At 44.4% G+C, this 15,792-nt stretch overlaps 1 protein-coding gene across 1 annotated transcript in view; it reads left to right on the plus strand.

Annotated features, from left to right (window-relative positions):
* The window catches only part of LOC136679433 (glypican-5-like), a 146,151-nt gene that overhangs the window by 109,680 nt on the left and 20,679 nt on the right, over positions 1–15,792 (plus strand). Inside the window, exon 7 of the mRNA XM_066657949.1 lies at positions 3,771–3,891. Coding sequence (XP_066514046.1) covers positions 3,771–3,891 — 121 coding nt within the window. The remainder of the gene's footprint in view (positions 1–3,770; positions 3,892–15,792) is intronic.

The raw sequence follows: 15,792 nt of genomic DNA on the forward strand, positions 1-15,792 counted from the left end.
TAATGCAGTGAGTGAAACACAGTAGCACAAGAAGGTTCTGGATCTATGGGCAAGTAAAAAGTGATTAAATGATGGTACTGTGGTCAGTGACATGCACACACTGCAGGATTACACAGGCAGCTTTCTTGTTTCTTTTTTTTTTTCCTTTTATTTATTAATTTATTTATTGGTGGGGGGAGGGGTACTTGGCTTCATCCTTGGGAACGTCCTTTTTTCCACCTAGTGTCTGCATAGATGTTTATTAAATACATTTTACACACAAAGAAGGCCTACACCCACCACCGAGGTCATGGAAGCCTTGCAGGTGTCCTCTTCACTTTTCTGGTGTGTGTGTGTGTGTGTGTTTGCTTGTTTGTTTGTTGGTGTGTGTCCTGATGAATAATATTCTCATCAGTGCCTCCATCACTCAGATGAATAATGCATGTCTGAGTGTGTGGGTTGATCTTTTCTCTCTCTCTCTCTTGCATTTCTCTCACTTCTCTTAGCATGTGCTGTTAAGCACTAACCAGCTATAATCCAGGTTTCATACGTGGTCTAGTTGCCCACACCTCCACACGCTCACCTTACAGAGTAATTAGGGTGTGTTTTTGACTGTGTGTGTGTGTGTGTGTATGTGTGTTTGATAATCTGCTGTAGGGTGAATTCTGATCGCTCTGCTGTGGACAGGTAATACTCCACTCTCCCCTCTTTTCTCCTCCTCCACTCTCTCTGCTGTCCTGCTTTGTTCTCTGCTCCTCGTGGCCAGGCAGAGGCAGTAATTGGGTCCCTGGTGAGTGTTGAGTCCTCGTTAGTGATTTAGCCACAGATCTCCAGACCATGTGGTGAGCCCTTCTCCGTCCAGCCCTCAACACTCTGCTGCGGCTTCTAATCCGGTCCACTCCACACTCCGCTGACCCCTCCTACTCCATGTGCACTGACCCCCCCATGCGCTGTCCTTTCTCGCTCAGCTGACCCCTGCTGGCCCCTCCTTATGTCCTCTCCACTCGCCTCTTAAGTGGACTTTCAGCTAGTGCACACTCTCTAGTGTTAGTTAGAGATTCATGGACAAACTCCAGCCTTATTAACATCACACTCATGTAAGAAGGTTTGTCATGCTGCAATAAGAGAATGTGGGCCACCTGTTGTTCCGCACACTTTTCTCAGCCCTTTCTCACCCTGTTTTTCAATAATCAGGACCCCCTCAGAGCAGGTGTGGTTTGGCTGGTGGATTTATTCTCAGAGCTGCAGAGACACCAACGTGGGGGTGGTGTGTTAGACTCCACTCTGTTACACACACACACACCTCGTTGGTCCACCTTGTAGATGTAAAGTCAGAGACAGTAGCTCATCTTTTGCTGCACGGTGTGTGTGTTGGATGCCCTCTAGTCCTTCGTCAAGTGTCACAAGACGCCAGATAATTTTGGTCGGTGGACTATTTTCGGTCCAGCAGTGACACTGAGGGTTTTAAAAACTCTAGTAGCACTGCTGTGTCTGATCCAGTCGTACCAGTGCTGATTGTTTACATCTGTTTAAATTAGTAAGCTGTTTAAAGTGCACTTGGACAGTGTTGTGGATAACTCTGCCTTAGGCTTCAGGCTTGCTTCCATAGAAATGTAGACAAGTTTACAGGTAGAATCTAATATGAAAAGGCTGCTGTTTTGCATTAATTTAAGTCCAGAACTGGTGATTTAAGACTGATGATTTAGTTGTCAACAGGACCCAAATTGGAGCTTCTATAAAAAATGGAGGAGGTATGAATGTCTATCCAGCACTGGCCATTTAGTCAGAATGGGTGTTCAAACGAGCTCCAATTTCTTAATGTTTGCCATGCTGAGGTCCCTTGGAAGTGGAAATCATTTCACAGTGTGAGTTCTCAGTCATGAGCTGAATGCATTGTTAATGCTTCAATGTGCTGCCATGGAGCCAACAAAAAATTCGACTCCGTAGCTGTCAGAAAGCCTATCAATACCAGACTCCCACATCATAAATGATGCATTATAAAGCCTCATTGACCAAAGAGAGGAAGAGAGAGAGAAAGAAAGAAAATAGCTGCTTTCCAAATGTGAAAGTGTCCAAAAGTAGTAGACAATATTTGAGTCATTGTATATTATTATATATTCATTCATTCAATGTCTGTAACCCTTACACAGTTCAGGGTCATGGTGTGTCATGGAAGTCACTGGGCGCAAGGTAGGAACACACCCTGGAGGGGGCACCAGTGCTTCACATGGCGACACACACTCACACCTACGGACACTTTTGAGTCTCCAATCCACACACCAATGTGTGTTTTTAGAGTGTGGGAGGAAACCGGAGCACCCGGAGGAAACCCACGCAGACACAGGGAGAACACACCACACTCCTCACAGACAGTCACCCGGAGGAAACCCACTCAGACACAGAGAGAACACACCACACTCCTCACAGACAGTCACCCGGAGGAAACCCACGCAGACACAGGGAGAACACACCACACTCCTCACAGACAGTCACCCGGAGGAAACCCACTCAGACACAGGGAGAACACACCACACTCCTCACAGACAGTCACCCGGAGGAAACCCACTCAGACACAGAGAGAACACACCACACTCCTCACAGACAGTCACCCGGAGGCAACCCACGCAGACACAGGGAGAACACACCACACTCCTCACAGACAGTCACCCGGAGGAAACCCACGCAGACACAGGGAGAACACACCACACTCCTCACAGACAGTCACCCAGAGGCAACCCACGCAGACACAGGGAGAACACACCACACTCCTCACAGACAGTCACCCGGGGGCAACCCACGCAGACACAGGGAGAACACACCACACTCCTCACAGACAGTCACCCGGAGGCAACCCACGCAGACACAGGGAGAACACACCACACTCCTCACAGACAGTCACCCGGAGCAGGACTTGAACCCACAACCTCCAGGACCCTGGAGCTGTTTGACTGCGACACCTACCTGCTGCAAAACCGTGCTGCCCTTATTATATATTTAAAATTAATTTAATAAAGAATCCAGTTGATGTCTACTCTATGAATGAACCAGTTTTCCTGCCACTTCCAGCTACTGTCTACCAAAGAGATATTGTAGAGCATCAGTGAGGCTGCCTTCATCCTGACAGACACATCAGCACGTCAGGTTTCACAGTGACATTCACTCTTTCAGAGCAGCCCCGTGGCCTAGTTCTGACATTAGGCGTGGGGTTATACAACCGTTCTCTCTGTGGGTTGATCGAGATGCTCTTGCATGCCTACAGTGTCTTTGAAAATGGCTGTATTTATCTTTATTTTCTTTTAACAACCCAACAGAGTGGATCATACCACACCAAATGAATTAGAATGAACTGAAAATGGACTGAAACAGGGGCTGTGATTATTTAATGAATTTTATTGTTTGAAAGTATTTTTAAAGTAATTAAGTAATGAGGGGGTGTTCTCCCCGTGTCTGCATGGGTTTCCGCCGGGTGCTCTGGTTCCCTCCCGTGGTCCAAAACCACACATTGGTAGGTCACTGGCAGCTCAAAAGTGAGTGTGTGAGTGAATGTGTGAGTGTGTGTCACCCTGCGATGGACTGGCGCCCCCTCCAGTGGTAGGCTCCAGACCCACCACGACCCTGAACTGGATAAGCGGTTACAGACAATGAATGAATGTAATGTGATAAAACCTGCTTTATTTGACTAGAGACATGAGTCATTTACTTTATTTGACATTAAAATGTGCGGCTGACAGTTGACACTTGTTAGCTATTCGTACATATGTGACGGTTCAGTCTCTCTCTCCCTCTCGCAGATATTCAGGGAGAGTTGTGGGTAATGGAGTCCAAGCTCAGAGGCGGAATCCTGAGGTCCGGGTTAGAGGCGCTGATCCCATGCTGGCTGAAGTCAAAGACCGGCTGGAGCACTTCAATCAGGTGAGTCCCTGTTCAACAGGGAGCTGAAAGCTTCCATCTTTTATTCATCAGCCTCTTACAGAGTTTGGCGCACTTCAGAGTTTTTCAGGAAGAGGTTGGGGCATGTTTTCTTCACTCAGTGGCTTGTATTGTGCTATTACTGCTGATGCTAACACTAGATATCATTAAAATAATAATAATAATAATAATAATAATAATAATAATAATAATAACAGTGGGTAGGAGTGCTGCCCTCCACACAGCAGACCATGGATGGATGCACATCTTGGGCTGAAATATCATGCGACACCAGTCAAGGTCCTTGGGCAAGACTCCTAACCCATTGTCCACACTATAAATCTACAAAGTGACAGGTAGCCAGTCGTTTCCAATGAGAGCAGCACTCAGCCGTGGATTGAGGAGGAGGACAGTGCTGTTCCTTCACTCCCACCGCCCTCAATTTTCCTGCCAGTCGTGGGAATCGAACCAACAACCTTCTCCTACTATTAGGCCACGGCTGCCCTCGTGTTGAAATTAAATAATTTAAACAAGGCCAGATTTACATAAGGTCATATTGCTTCCACATGACAAAAGAACGAGACATATCTGATTCAGAAACTGACAAAGGACAGAGGACGGAGCGGAAGAGAAGAGTTCAAAGAGATGAAAGTTGGTTTTAGAGGGACTCATAAAGGAAAGGGACTGAGAGAATAGGGAAGAGGAAAGCAGATGTGTGTAAAGCGGCCTAAACCCACACTCAAATAATAGTATTGTTACTTCATTTCAGTCAAAAAAATACAGCCTAGGGTTGAAATATAAAAACATCTATTTTTATTACCTTTTTTCATGTTATTTTTATATGTATATGTAAAAAGAAATCATGGAAATAGTCCCAACCCATCTCTCATCTGGAGCAGGGGAATCTGGACCATGCAACTCCAGCTCATCTGACTGCCATGTGAGACTTTAGTGTCAGAAACAAGAACCGCCGTGTGGGAAGATCATGACCTATTACACACACACATACACAGTCTTAAAGCACGCACCCACAGACTAACACGCCACTCACAAACACACACACACACACACACATAGAGGCAGCATGAATGAAGTGACATCAGCATCCATGAACATCAATGGAGCGCTTTCATCTGGTGGTTTTCTTCCAGCGTTTAGTCACCATGGTGGGCGTATGTACCACTTATCTTCTCCTTGGTTCCGTTCTGCTCAGTTTCTGTCTCTGAATTCAACAGTGTTTCAGTCTGTTGTTATCAGAATCACGCCGTCTTCCTGTGCATAACTCAGAATGTATAACTGTGAAGATAAATTCAGTCTTGATGAGAAAATAATCAAGAGAATGGAAGTAAATAGTGAAAATTAAAGGTTGAACTATAGATTACTACAAAGATTTACAGATTGAACTGTTGGCCTTGGTTTATCCCTTGGACAGTAATTACATCATTTTGACGTTTTTATTTATGACATGGTTTAAGACATTATAATGTATCCATTCATGTGATATATATTTGATATCAGTGGCGGATGCTGGTCTTTCAAGGAGATGAAGCTCATTTTCGGCCTACATCATGAAATGTGTCGGTTTATTTATACGTAAATTCTACCCTCCGTTCCTTTTCAAGAAAATGGTCTGTGACCCTATCGTACCAACAAGGCGTCTTTTCCAGGGACTTGACTAGTGTCCTCTCAATGGCCAGCAGAGCTAGGCTGCTTAAACGGCCTTGGCCCATGTGAAGTGTGTCCGCCTGTGCTCCCACGGATCTTTACACCAAAGGATCGCTGATTCGCTCATTTCGCTGTCAATCAAAAAGGGATTAAGCCCCAGACAGATCATCCAATCATCGTGCAGAAGCTGAGTGTCCGGGCCAGCCGAGGCCAGCCCACTGCCCCATAGACCCCCAGAGACGCTGAGCGTCTGATGGGCGGGACAAAGCCCAGTATTTATCCAATGACTCGTCTCATTTTGCTGCACTTCGCTGCTACACTATTGAACTCTGTGGACGCTGTTTAAAGCACTGTGAAGCTGCGGGAATGATTGAGAGGAAAGCCGCGTCTTTACCAGTGATAAGAAGCTGATTCTGAAATAAAAGTTGAGCGCGTTGTAGTGCATATTTATTGAATTACATGTACACACAACAGTATATATTAGATGACTTATTTTATTACATTTTAGGGGAAGCTGGGCTTCCCTTGCAGTCTTAGAGCAATCACCACTGATATATATATAGTCTCTGTTGCCAGTATTGTGTCATTCCCATCTGTCGCAAAAATTAGGCCTGAAATCTAGGAAATGACATGAAGAAATATATGTAAAGAATAGTATGTTTTCATTACAATGTAACTACATGGCTTTATTGCATAATAAAATGACCTGTTGTTTTGTGTTCTGTATTGTCAGGTTTTTCTATTTAGTTCCTTTACAATAAAAACAAAGCCGAACCCGAACCTAGGAAATAATAGGAGGATATAGAGTTTTGCTTCTTTAACATTAGGAAAGGAATTATTAGAGTAAAGCAGGAGTTGTTGAAGCACACTCAGGATGATTTCTTTGGAGGACGGGGGATGAAGTTCAGTATTTGGTGTTGCATGGTGAGGTGAAACATTGTTGAATGTGAAACAACCTTGTAAATTATTGGCAGAGATTCAGTTGAATTTTGTAATGCTTTCATTAGAGGAAGGGTATTGTGAAAGGGCAGTACTTGAAAAGAATAGAGAAACAACTTCACTTTGGGGACATTGTTCAGACCCTTACATCAGGATCAATGATTCCACCAATGTTCACCCCTTTTTTGGATTGAAAAACATTGGTTTAATAGAATTAGTCAAATATCAGCAGTCTATAAAAACAATGCCTAAGAAGCCTGTTGAATTTGATCAGCTTGTGTTTCATGGAACAAGGCCGGCTCCAAATTATTAAATGGGGTTAGACCTTCCTCTAAATCGGGAGCTCTTTCAAATGGCCACAGGCCTTGCTCCAGGTGAAGATAGTCTTCGTGTTGAATGTAATAAAAATGTTCTGAGAGCAGAAAGGGAGAAATTGTTTGGAATATTTTGAGAGTGTAGCCACTGTGGAGCTGCCACTCAGCAACTGAAAGGAAGTATTGAGCTCCTTGACGTCAAAGCTATACTCGTGTGATTTTAGCAAATTGGAGAATCATAGCTCCTTTTTATGTAGACTTTCAACCACTTACGTCAATTGGCGTCCAAAATCACATTATCCACATCACCTGGATTTATATCATTACACACAAGAGTTTCTCGAGATTTGATCGCAGCCAGTAGAGGTCTGATGCGGTGTTGGGCAGGGGTTCTAAAGAGTTTTCAAGGTTATCGCTTTACCTTTGTATAAATAAAAAGGCAGATTCCTGAGTGGTGCAGTGGACTGTGTGTCGGTCGTATCATCAGGAGATCATCTCTTTGATTGTCAGAAATGCCTCAGGCATTCAAGGCCAGGAGTCCAAGGGAGCAGAAAAGTACAGTACCAGCCAGTGCATGTGTGTTAGCTGATGTGGCAGATCCTGGCAGTTTGCATTCCCTTCCAGTGTGTTTAGTTGGAATTGAATTGACAGTGACGTTATAGGGTAAAATAATAAATACACAAGTTAAAATAAAGAATAAATATATGAGTTAGAAATTGAAAGTATCATTATGTAATATAAAAAAATATTGATGTTGTATTTATTATTTCTTTATTTACTTTATTTCCCCCATCCAAAAAATAAAATAATATAAATAAATAAAACAGAAGAGCCTGTAAATGAATGGATAAAATGACCCTGAATTTTTAGTACCAGAGTTTACGTGACTGTAGACTTTGGCAGCAGAGCTTTAACCATGATTGCATGTTTGAAGGAAGACCCAAAAGGGAGTGAGTGAATATCCACTGTGCTGTCAATCCAAAATCACTTTCAGACCAAAGCATTTTATCTCCAAATTCTTGTATTCCAAAATAATTTGGATTATTTCTTTTATTATTTGATCCACCGGAGGTTTGTCACAGATGGTTGATATTCTTTCATCTGTAGTAATATCAGGCGGGGTTCAGCGCACAGGCGAGACTAGTCCACTTGAGGTTCTGCTTTGGGTATCTCTGGCTTAGGGCAGCAGTCCTGAGTGTGCCCTCATTGATCTGGACTGCAGAGTGGAATTAGCGCAGTCAGTCACCCCTGCAAAATCCATTTATGGTTACTGGAAGATGGAAGCAGGATCATGCGCAGATGCCAGGAGCTGGAGATTGGAAAAGTCCAGTTTTTGTCCCATCGGTGGGTATTACCTCACTGAGGCTGCTGGAAAAGTTTTGTTATTGGAGTGAAAAGAAAAAAAAAAAAAAAAAAAAGGTTGCCTCAGGGTGTGCAGGAGCTTCTGGAAAGACCTTGAGATTCCCCATAGAGCAGCTGACGTCTGCTGGTGGAGGCTGACACAAGAGCAAGGGAATCTTATTGGCTAGCAGCAATATTACAACTATATTAACTATATGTGTTTATTGCTTATGTATTAAAGGGCCACTTTCCCTGAGATGAAGAGTCAGATTCTTTGTTGTATACATAAATGAGTCGGCTCCATAGAGCAGGTGCCCCATGTCAATTTAAAGGTTGTTTCATAACACAAAGAAGAAGCGGGTGGCATGGTGCCACAGCATGTAATCTCGCAGTCACACAGGGACCTGGAGGTTGTAGGTTCGATTCCCACTCCGGGAGACTGTCTGTGAGGAGTGTGGTGTGTTCTCTCTGTGTCTGCGTGGGTTTCCTCCGGGTGACTGTCTGTGTGGAGTGTGGTGTGTTCTCCCTGTGTCTGCGTGGGTTTCCTCCGGGTGACTGTCTGTGAGGAGTGTGGTGTGTTCTCTCTGTGTCTGCGTGGGTTTCCTCTGGGTGACTGCCTGTGAGGTGTGTGGAGTGCTCTCTCTGTGTCTGCATGGGTTTCCTCCGGGTGACTGTCTGTGAGGAGTGTGATGTGTTCTCCCTGTGTCTGTGTGGGTTTCCTCCGGGTGACTGTCTGTGAGGAGTTTGGTGTGTTCTCTCTGTGTCTGCGTGGGTTTCCTCCGGGTGACTGTCTGTGAGGAGTGTGGTGTGTTCTCCCTGTTTCTGTGTGGGTTTCCTCCGGGTGACTGTCTGTGAGGAGTGTGGTGTGTTCTCTCTGTGTCTGCGTGGGTTTCCTCCGGGTGACTGTCTGTGAGGAGTGTGGTGTGTTCTCCCTGTGTCTGTGTGGGTTTCCTCTGGGTGACTGTCTGTGAGGAGTGTGGTGTGTTCTCTCTGTGTCTGCGTGGGTTTCCTCCGGGTGACTGTCTGTGAGGAGTGTGGTGTGTTCTCCCTGTGTCTGTGTGGGTGTCCTCTGGGCAACTGTCTGTGAGGAGTGTGGTTTGTTCTCCGTTCTCTTGTTCTCTGGTTGTGTGGGTTTCCTCCGGGTGCTCTGGTTTCCTCGTACAGTCCAAAAACACACGTTGCTCGGTGGATTGGTGACTCAAAAGTGTCCGTAGGTGTGAATGTGTGTGTTGACCTGTGGAGGACTGGTGTATTCTCCAGGGTGTATTCGCCCAATGATTCCAGGTAGGCTCTGGACTCACCGCGACCCTGAACTGGATAAAGGTTACAGATAATGAATGAATGAATGAAAGGATGACAACGAAGAAGCATTGGAAAAAATGACTGATTTTAAGGGGAATTTGCTGCGTTTTGGTGATAGAGCTTTTACCTGTGACCACTTGTTATAGAATACCGTGCAGTGTTGTGTTTACAGGGACGAAACCGTGTTTATGCGATGCTCTAGGTTAAGTCATCTGTTTGGTCTCAGGCAGATTCTTTGTATGGACTTAATGGGCGTAGTGGTCACACTGTGGACAATGGTACACTGACACACAGTGGTCTACACTATTGTCTACTGAATTTTATTTTGAAACAAAGTAAACTAAAGTAATGTTCATAAAACACTATTGTTGCTGTGTATACTTCATATGTTATGATACAATTCAATTAGTTTTTTTTTTTTTTTTCCTCTGGGATCCCATTTATCCTCTGGGATCTGTTCAGTGTCAATTTTTTCTTCTGTTTGTGGTTAAAAGAGGGGACGGTGTCTCAGAAGAAGTAGTTGCTTATAGGTAATAATCCATCCATCATCTGTAACCGCTTATCCAATTTAGGGTCGCGGGGTGTCCAGAGCCTACCTGGAATCATCGGGCGCAAGGCGGGAATACACCCTGGAGGGGACGCCAGTCCTTCACAGGGCAACACAGACACACACACATTCATTCACACACTCACACCTACGGACACTTTCAAGTCGCCAATCCACCTGCAACGTGTGTTTTTGGACTGTGGGAGGAAACCGGAGCACCCGGAGGAAACCCACGCGGACACGGGGAGAACACACCAACTCCTCACAGACAGTCACCCGGAGGAAACCCACGCGGACACGGGGAGAACACACCAACTCCTCACAGACAGTCACCCGGAGCTGGAATCGAACCCACAACCTCCAGGCCCCTGGAGCTGTGTGACTGCGACACTACCTGACTTGTGCCCTGCCCAGGGAGTGTGATCACTGTGCAATGGATACAGATTAATTAGTTCATCATCATAATAGTTATATATCTCAGTTCCTCTGATTGGTTATAGTCCACAGTGAAAGTAAAGGCCGAAAGGCACTGTGATCATTTCTACTACGGACCAACAGACTTTGTGTACCATGTCAAATACAGAGCTGTATTTGTCTCTGTAAATTCACACACACACACACACAACCAGTTCACTTCAGCTGTGGTTTTATTGAGCTATCACCTGGGAGACCACATCTCATTTAGTTTCTATAGCCATCCATTAAGTTGTTAGAGTCACTTAATTTTCATGTCCCAGTAAAAACCCTTCTGGAAGAGAGCAGCTTAAAAAGACTGGACTAGATTTTACAGCTTCTTTTTCACTGCTGTAATGCTGTTTGTGTGTGTGTGTGTGTGTGAGAGAGAGAGAGAGAGAGAGAGAGAGAGAGAGACTTGTCAGGATGGTGTTTGTGTATACGAGGTTCTGGTGTTTTTATGTTAATACACTGACCCCCTGAAAGGACGATGGGAGAAAAGCACAATTTCCCAGACTCCCCTGGGGCAGTGAGAGTAAACAGACTGGCCCTAGCCTTGTGCTTCTCGGTGTCCAGTTTTCTGACTGTCCATATTTCAGTAGCTTTATTTCCTTCCTTCCTTCCTTACATGTGCCGTTAGAAATGATGGTGGTTTGACTGACACATGACATCACTGTTCGTTCTCACTGCGTGTTTTTGTAGCCGAGGGTTGTCATGGAAACTCTGAAGTGAGCATTCTTTTAGCTTCAATATGAATACAGATTTTATTATTGTTTTTAATTCTGCAGTGTGTTCTTCTCTCCATAGTGGAATCTTCAATCTTTAAGTCAGTATTTTATCATTTCATCTGCTTCACTGACTCTATAGATGCAACCTTTATTGTTCTGCAGTTACAGAACGTGCTTCTTTTGTTGCTCTGCATACTTTGTTACCCTGATCTTCAATGGTGAGGACCACTACCCCACAGAGAAGGTGTGATGTGGTGGTGGATCATTCTCAGCGCTGCAGTGACACTGACGTGGTGGTGGTGTGTTAGTGTGTGTTGTGCTGGTGTAGAGTGTATCAGACACAGCAGTGCTGCTGGAGTTTTTAAACCCCTCAGTGTCTGGACTGAGAACAGTCCACCGACCAAAAACATCCAGCCGACAGCGTCCTGTGTCACTGATGAAGGACTAGAGGATGGCCGACACACACTGTGCAGCGACAGATGAGCTGCTGTCTCTGACTCTACATCTAGAAGGTGGACCAACGAGGGAGGAGCGTCTCACAGAGTGGACAGAGAGTGGACACAGGGTTTAAAAACTCCAGCAGCACTGCTGTGTCTGATCCACTCTACACCAGCACAACACACACTAAAACACCACGACTACGTCAGTGTCACTGCTGCACTGAGGACACACCCACACACAGAGAGCCCTGGGGCACTGAACACACACACACACACACACACACACACCTGAAATGGTCTGCAGTTATCCAGGCCAGAAAGCAGTTGGGAGTTAGGAGCCTTGCTCAAGGGCACCTTAGTCGTGAATGTCGAGGGAGGAGACAGCACTGTTCTTTAACTCCCCACCTCCCCCTTCTCCTCCCAGTCCCAAGCCTGCTTCTCAAGCCTTTAAGCTATGGCTGCTATCCTTTCAGAACTTTAGAGCATGTAAATAAAACCTAAATTAACGATAAGCGCCATCTTAGAGCCAGCCCACATTATTTATTACTCTCTAAATACTTTAAATGCTTTTTTCTGTTGTGGTGTTTGTGAATTATTTTTTTTTTAGCAATGGCAGTTCAACAGCCCTTAAATCTAGAGAATGCTGCGTCCTACGCACACACACAGACACACAGAGAGAGAGAGAGAGAGAGAGAGAGAGAGAGAGAGAGCGCTGTATGGGGAGCACTGTGGAGGAGAGCAGAAAGTCTAAATCCCATTTGTGGAAGCTAAAGAGCTGAACATGAAAGTGATGAATGAATCAGACGTGTTATATCTGTTCTGCATCACTCCAGAGTCACACACACACACACACACACACAGCAATAAATGGGTGTGATGCTCTGTATAAATGAGAGCATGAATCCTGCTCTGAGGTCAGTGGAGCAGCTGGATCTGGGTGTGGACAGAAACTACAGCCACTCTGTGTCCCCTACTGCTGAATGACTTAAACAGTCATTCATTATTCTCTCTCTCTCTCTCTCTCTCTCTCTCTCTCTCTCTCTGCCCCCCCTCTCTCTCTGTCCCTCAACCATTTCCCACTTTCCTCCCTTTGTTTCTCTCTTGCCCTTTTTTTCTTTTTTTCTCTTCTGCATCTTTCTCTCCCTCTTTCTCTGTATGTTTTTATTTCTTTCTCTCTTCCTCTCCTCCCTTCATCAGTGTTGCACTTACGCTCAGATCTTTTATTTCATACATATTGCTGTCAGGTTGCTAAGGTTATCATTCGTGGTGCTGCCCTCTAAAGGTGTTACTAACAAACATCAAATAAACAAACATCACTCACTGCTGCCCTCTATAGGTGTCACTAATCATCATCAAGATTAGGGAGAGGCAAACACAGAGTGAGGTTAAAGCATCACACACACACACACACGCACACAGTTGTCTGTATGAAAGGGGGTAGCTGCAGGGTGGGTTGATAAGTGGCTGTGGGTGACTACCCTGTAGTATTCTATATCAAAGCATCTCTTCTACACACTCCCTCAGAAAGGGTACGCACTGTGTGTGTGTGTGTGTGTGTGTGTGTGTGTGTGTGTGTGTGTATGTCCTGCAGCACTCTTCACTCTTCCTGGGAGAGTTGGAGAGTAAAGTGCTTGGGGAAAGCCAGCCTCTCTGTTTTCACAACTCTCAAGGCCACAAGAGTTTTACACACAGTTAAAAATGCCATATTTATCGCTGCTCCTTCTTTTGTATTAAAATCCACTGGATGTCTGCTTTAAAGCTGGGTTTGAACATGTTTTAATGTAGGGGTCTCATTCTCTGTGATTGTAAATGAATCTTTTTTGTCGGTTATTGTTACTGGCTAAGTTTAATGCAGAGAAATAGAATTAGAATCCCTTTATTGCATACTGTGCTTTCACACAGAGGAATCTGTCCTCCATGTTTAACCCAATCCGTGCAGTGAAACACACATTTTTTTTTTTACTCAAGGGCGCTTCAGCCATGACCTGCTGGCTCTGGGGATCAAACCGGCATCCTTCCGGTTACACGCACAGTTCCCTAACCACCAGGCCATGGCTATATACAGTGATATATTGGTTGGTACAGTGGACAATAGGACACAGGGTGGATTGGGGTTTGATCCTCAGTGCAGCCAGACTCATAAAGCCACATTAACCTGCAGCGTATATATATATATATATATATATAGTGGGTTCGATTCCAGCTCCGGGTGACTGTCTGTGAGGAGTTGGTGTGTTCCCCCCGTGTCAAGCGGGGGTTTCTTCCGGGTTCTCCGGTTTCCTCCCACGGTCCAAAAACACACGTTGCAGGTGGATTGGCGACTCGAAAGTGTCTGTAGGTGTGAGTGTGTGAGTGAATGTGTGTGTGTCTGTGTTGCCCTGTGAAGGACTGGCGTCCCCTCCAGGGTGTATTCCCGCCTTGCGCCCGATGATTCCAGGTAGGCTCTGGACCCCCCGCGACCCTAAATTGGATAAGCGGTTACAGATGATGGATGGATGGATGGAGATATATATATATATATATATATTCATTTTGAGAAAGATATATTTTTACATTTCTTCCCAGTTTTACCTTCAGCAGGGGATACTAGTCTCTCTCTCTCTCTCTCTCTCTCTCTCTGTGTTGTGCATCTTCTGGGTTCCTCTGAGAGACAAACTCACATATGAGTCACTAAACTTTTTAATGAGTCTCCAAATGCCTTTTACTCCAGTTCAAATGAATTGGCTAATGCTATGCTTTATAGGCTCTGTCATAGCCCTGAGGCTAGCTTTACAATCTCACATCCTGTCTCATAGCAGCTCTCCCTGGCTTGCTCCCATTTAAGACAAAGCTTGAGCTCAAACTCTCACTGTAGCCTGTAGTCTAATGTTAGTATGACCCTACAGTGCTACATAACTTATGTGTTTAAGGTCTCACTTTGTATTGTCTTTCTCATAATAACTGAAGAATTACACATTTAGAACACATGCAACTACAGTGTAACTGATGACGTATTGGGTGTTGTATGTTTATTACAGTCGTAATAGAGAATGACCATGTAATTACTGTGTAACTACACATATTACACCATTTTAGACTTAATATAAAGTGTGAGATAGAGTGGATGTTTGAACGTCTGGTCGATGTACGGCCTGATAGCATGTAGCTTAAGTGGAAATGTGAGCTGAGTACTGAGACTAGTACTGAGACTGTGTGGACTTCAATGTGAGATCATGGTGTTGCGTATAGTGTCTGGTTTATATATTTTATTATATAGTGTTGGGCCTAGTTTAGTATGAAAATATATTTTGCAAGAATAGTGTTGTTATAGGAAGTGCATTTGAAATGTCATGCTAACTCATCAATAAGGCAAACACACTGCATTTACATAGTTTTCCAGTATGATTCTGACAATCTGCAAAATCCAAATGGAGGGCAGGAGGTGAAAAACAGAATGAAGACGTCCTGAGGCGAGGAACCGTCTATTAACTTGAGAACACTAATAGAAACTCACAGAAATATTGAGATGTACAACTGTCGTTAACAGTCGGGTTGACCTCGGTACTAAGGTGCTACACGATGGCTGTTTACTTAACGTATCGTCAGGTTTTATGTCCATCACCATTGGACACCCACAGCCCCCACAAATCCCAATACTCACTCCTTATAGGCCTCATAATCAATCCAATTTTCATTTTCCACTTAAATGGCTTGTATATACTGGGGCCTGCTGCACCATTTAAGACGGAACGGGAAATCCGATTAAGAAACATCTGAATTCAGACTCAGGCAATGGACCGTAAGCCATTTATTTCCTGTTGTTGTTGTTGTCACATTCTTGCATTTTCTACCTCATGAGGAACTACTTTTAGTACGTGATAAAAACTCTGTGTGGTTTATCAGTGGAAAGCGACTGTAAAGCAAGTAAATCAACATTTGATTTTTGAAAATGAGAATGAGTTTGTAAGAGTAAGTACATAGAGTTTGACATATTTTTAAGCTGAGAACCACTGAATCTGTAAATGTCTGGACTTCATCAGCCTACATTGTATAGTTCTGTATAGACAATGAGCAGCAAATGAACAAAATAAACTGGAAATTAGAAAGGTACCATGTAGTTACATCCTAGTTTAAAGATAGGATACACATTTAAAACAAATGCAGCTGTCCCCTTATATTGTCCCTCTCTCTCTCTC

This window comes from Hoplias malabaricus, chromosome Y (genome assembly GCF_029633855.1).
Source record: "Hoplias malabaricus isolate fHopMal1 chromosome Y, fHopMal1.hap1, whole genome shotgun sequence".
Classification (NCBI taxonomy): Eukaryota; Metazoa; Chordata; class Actinopteri; order Characiformes; family Erythrinidae; genus Hoplias; species Hoplias malabaricus.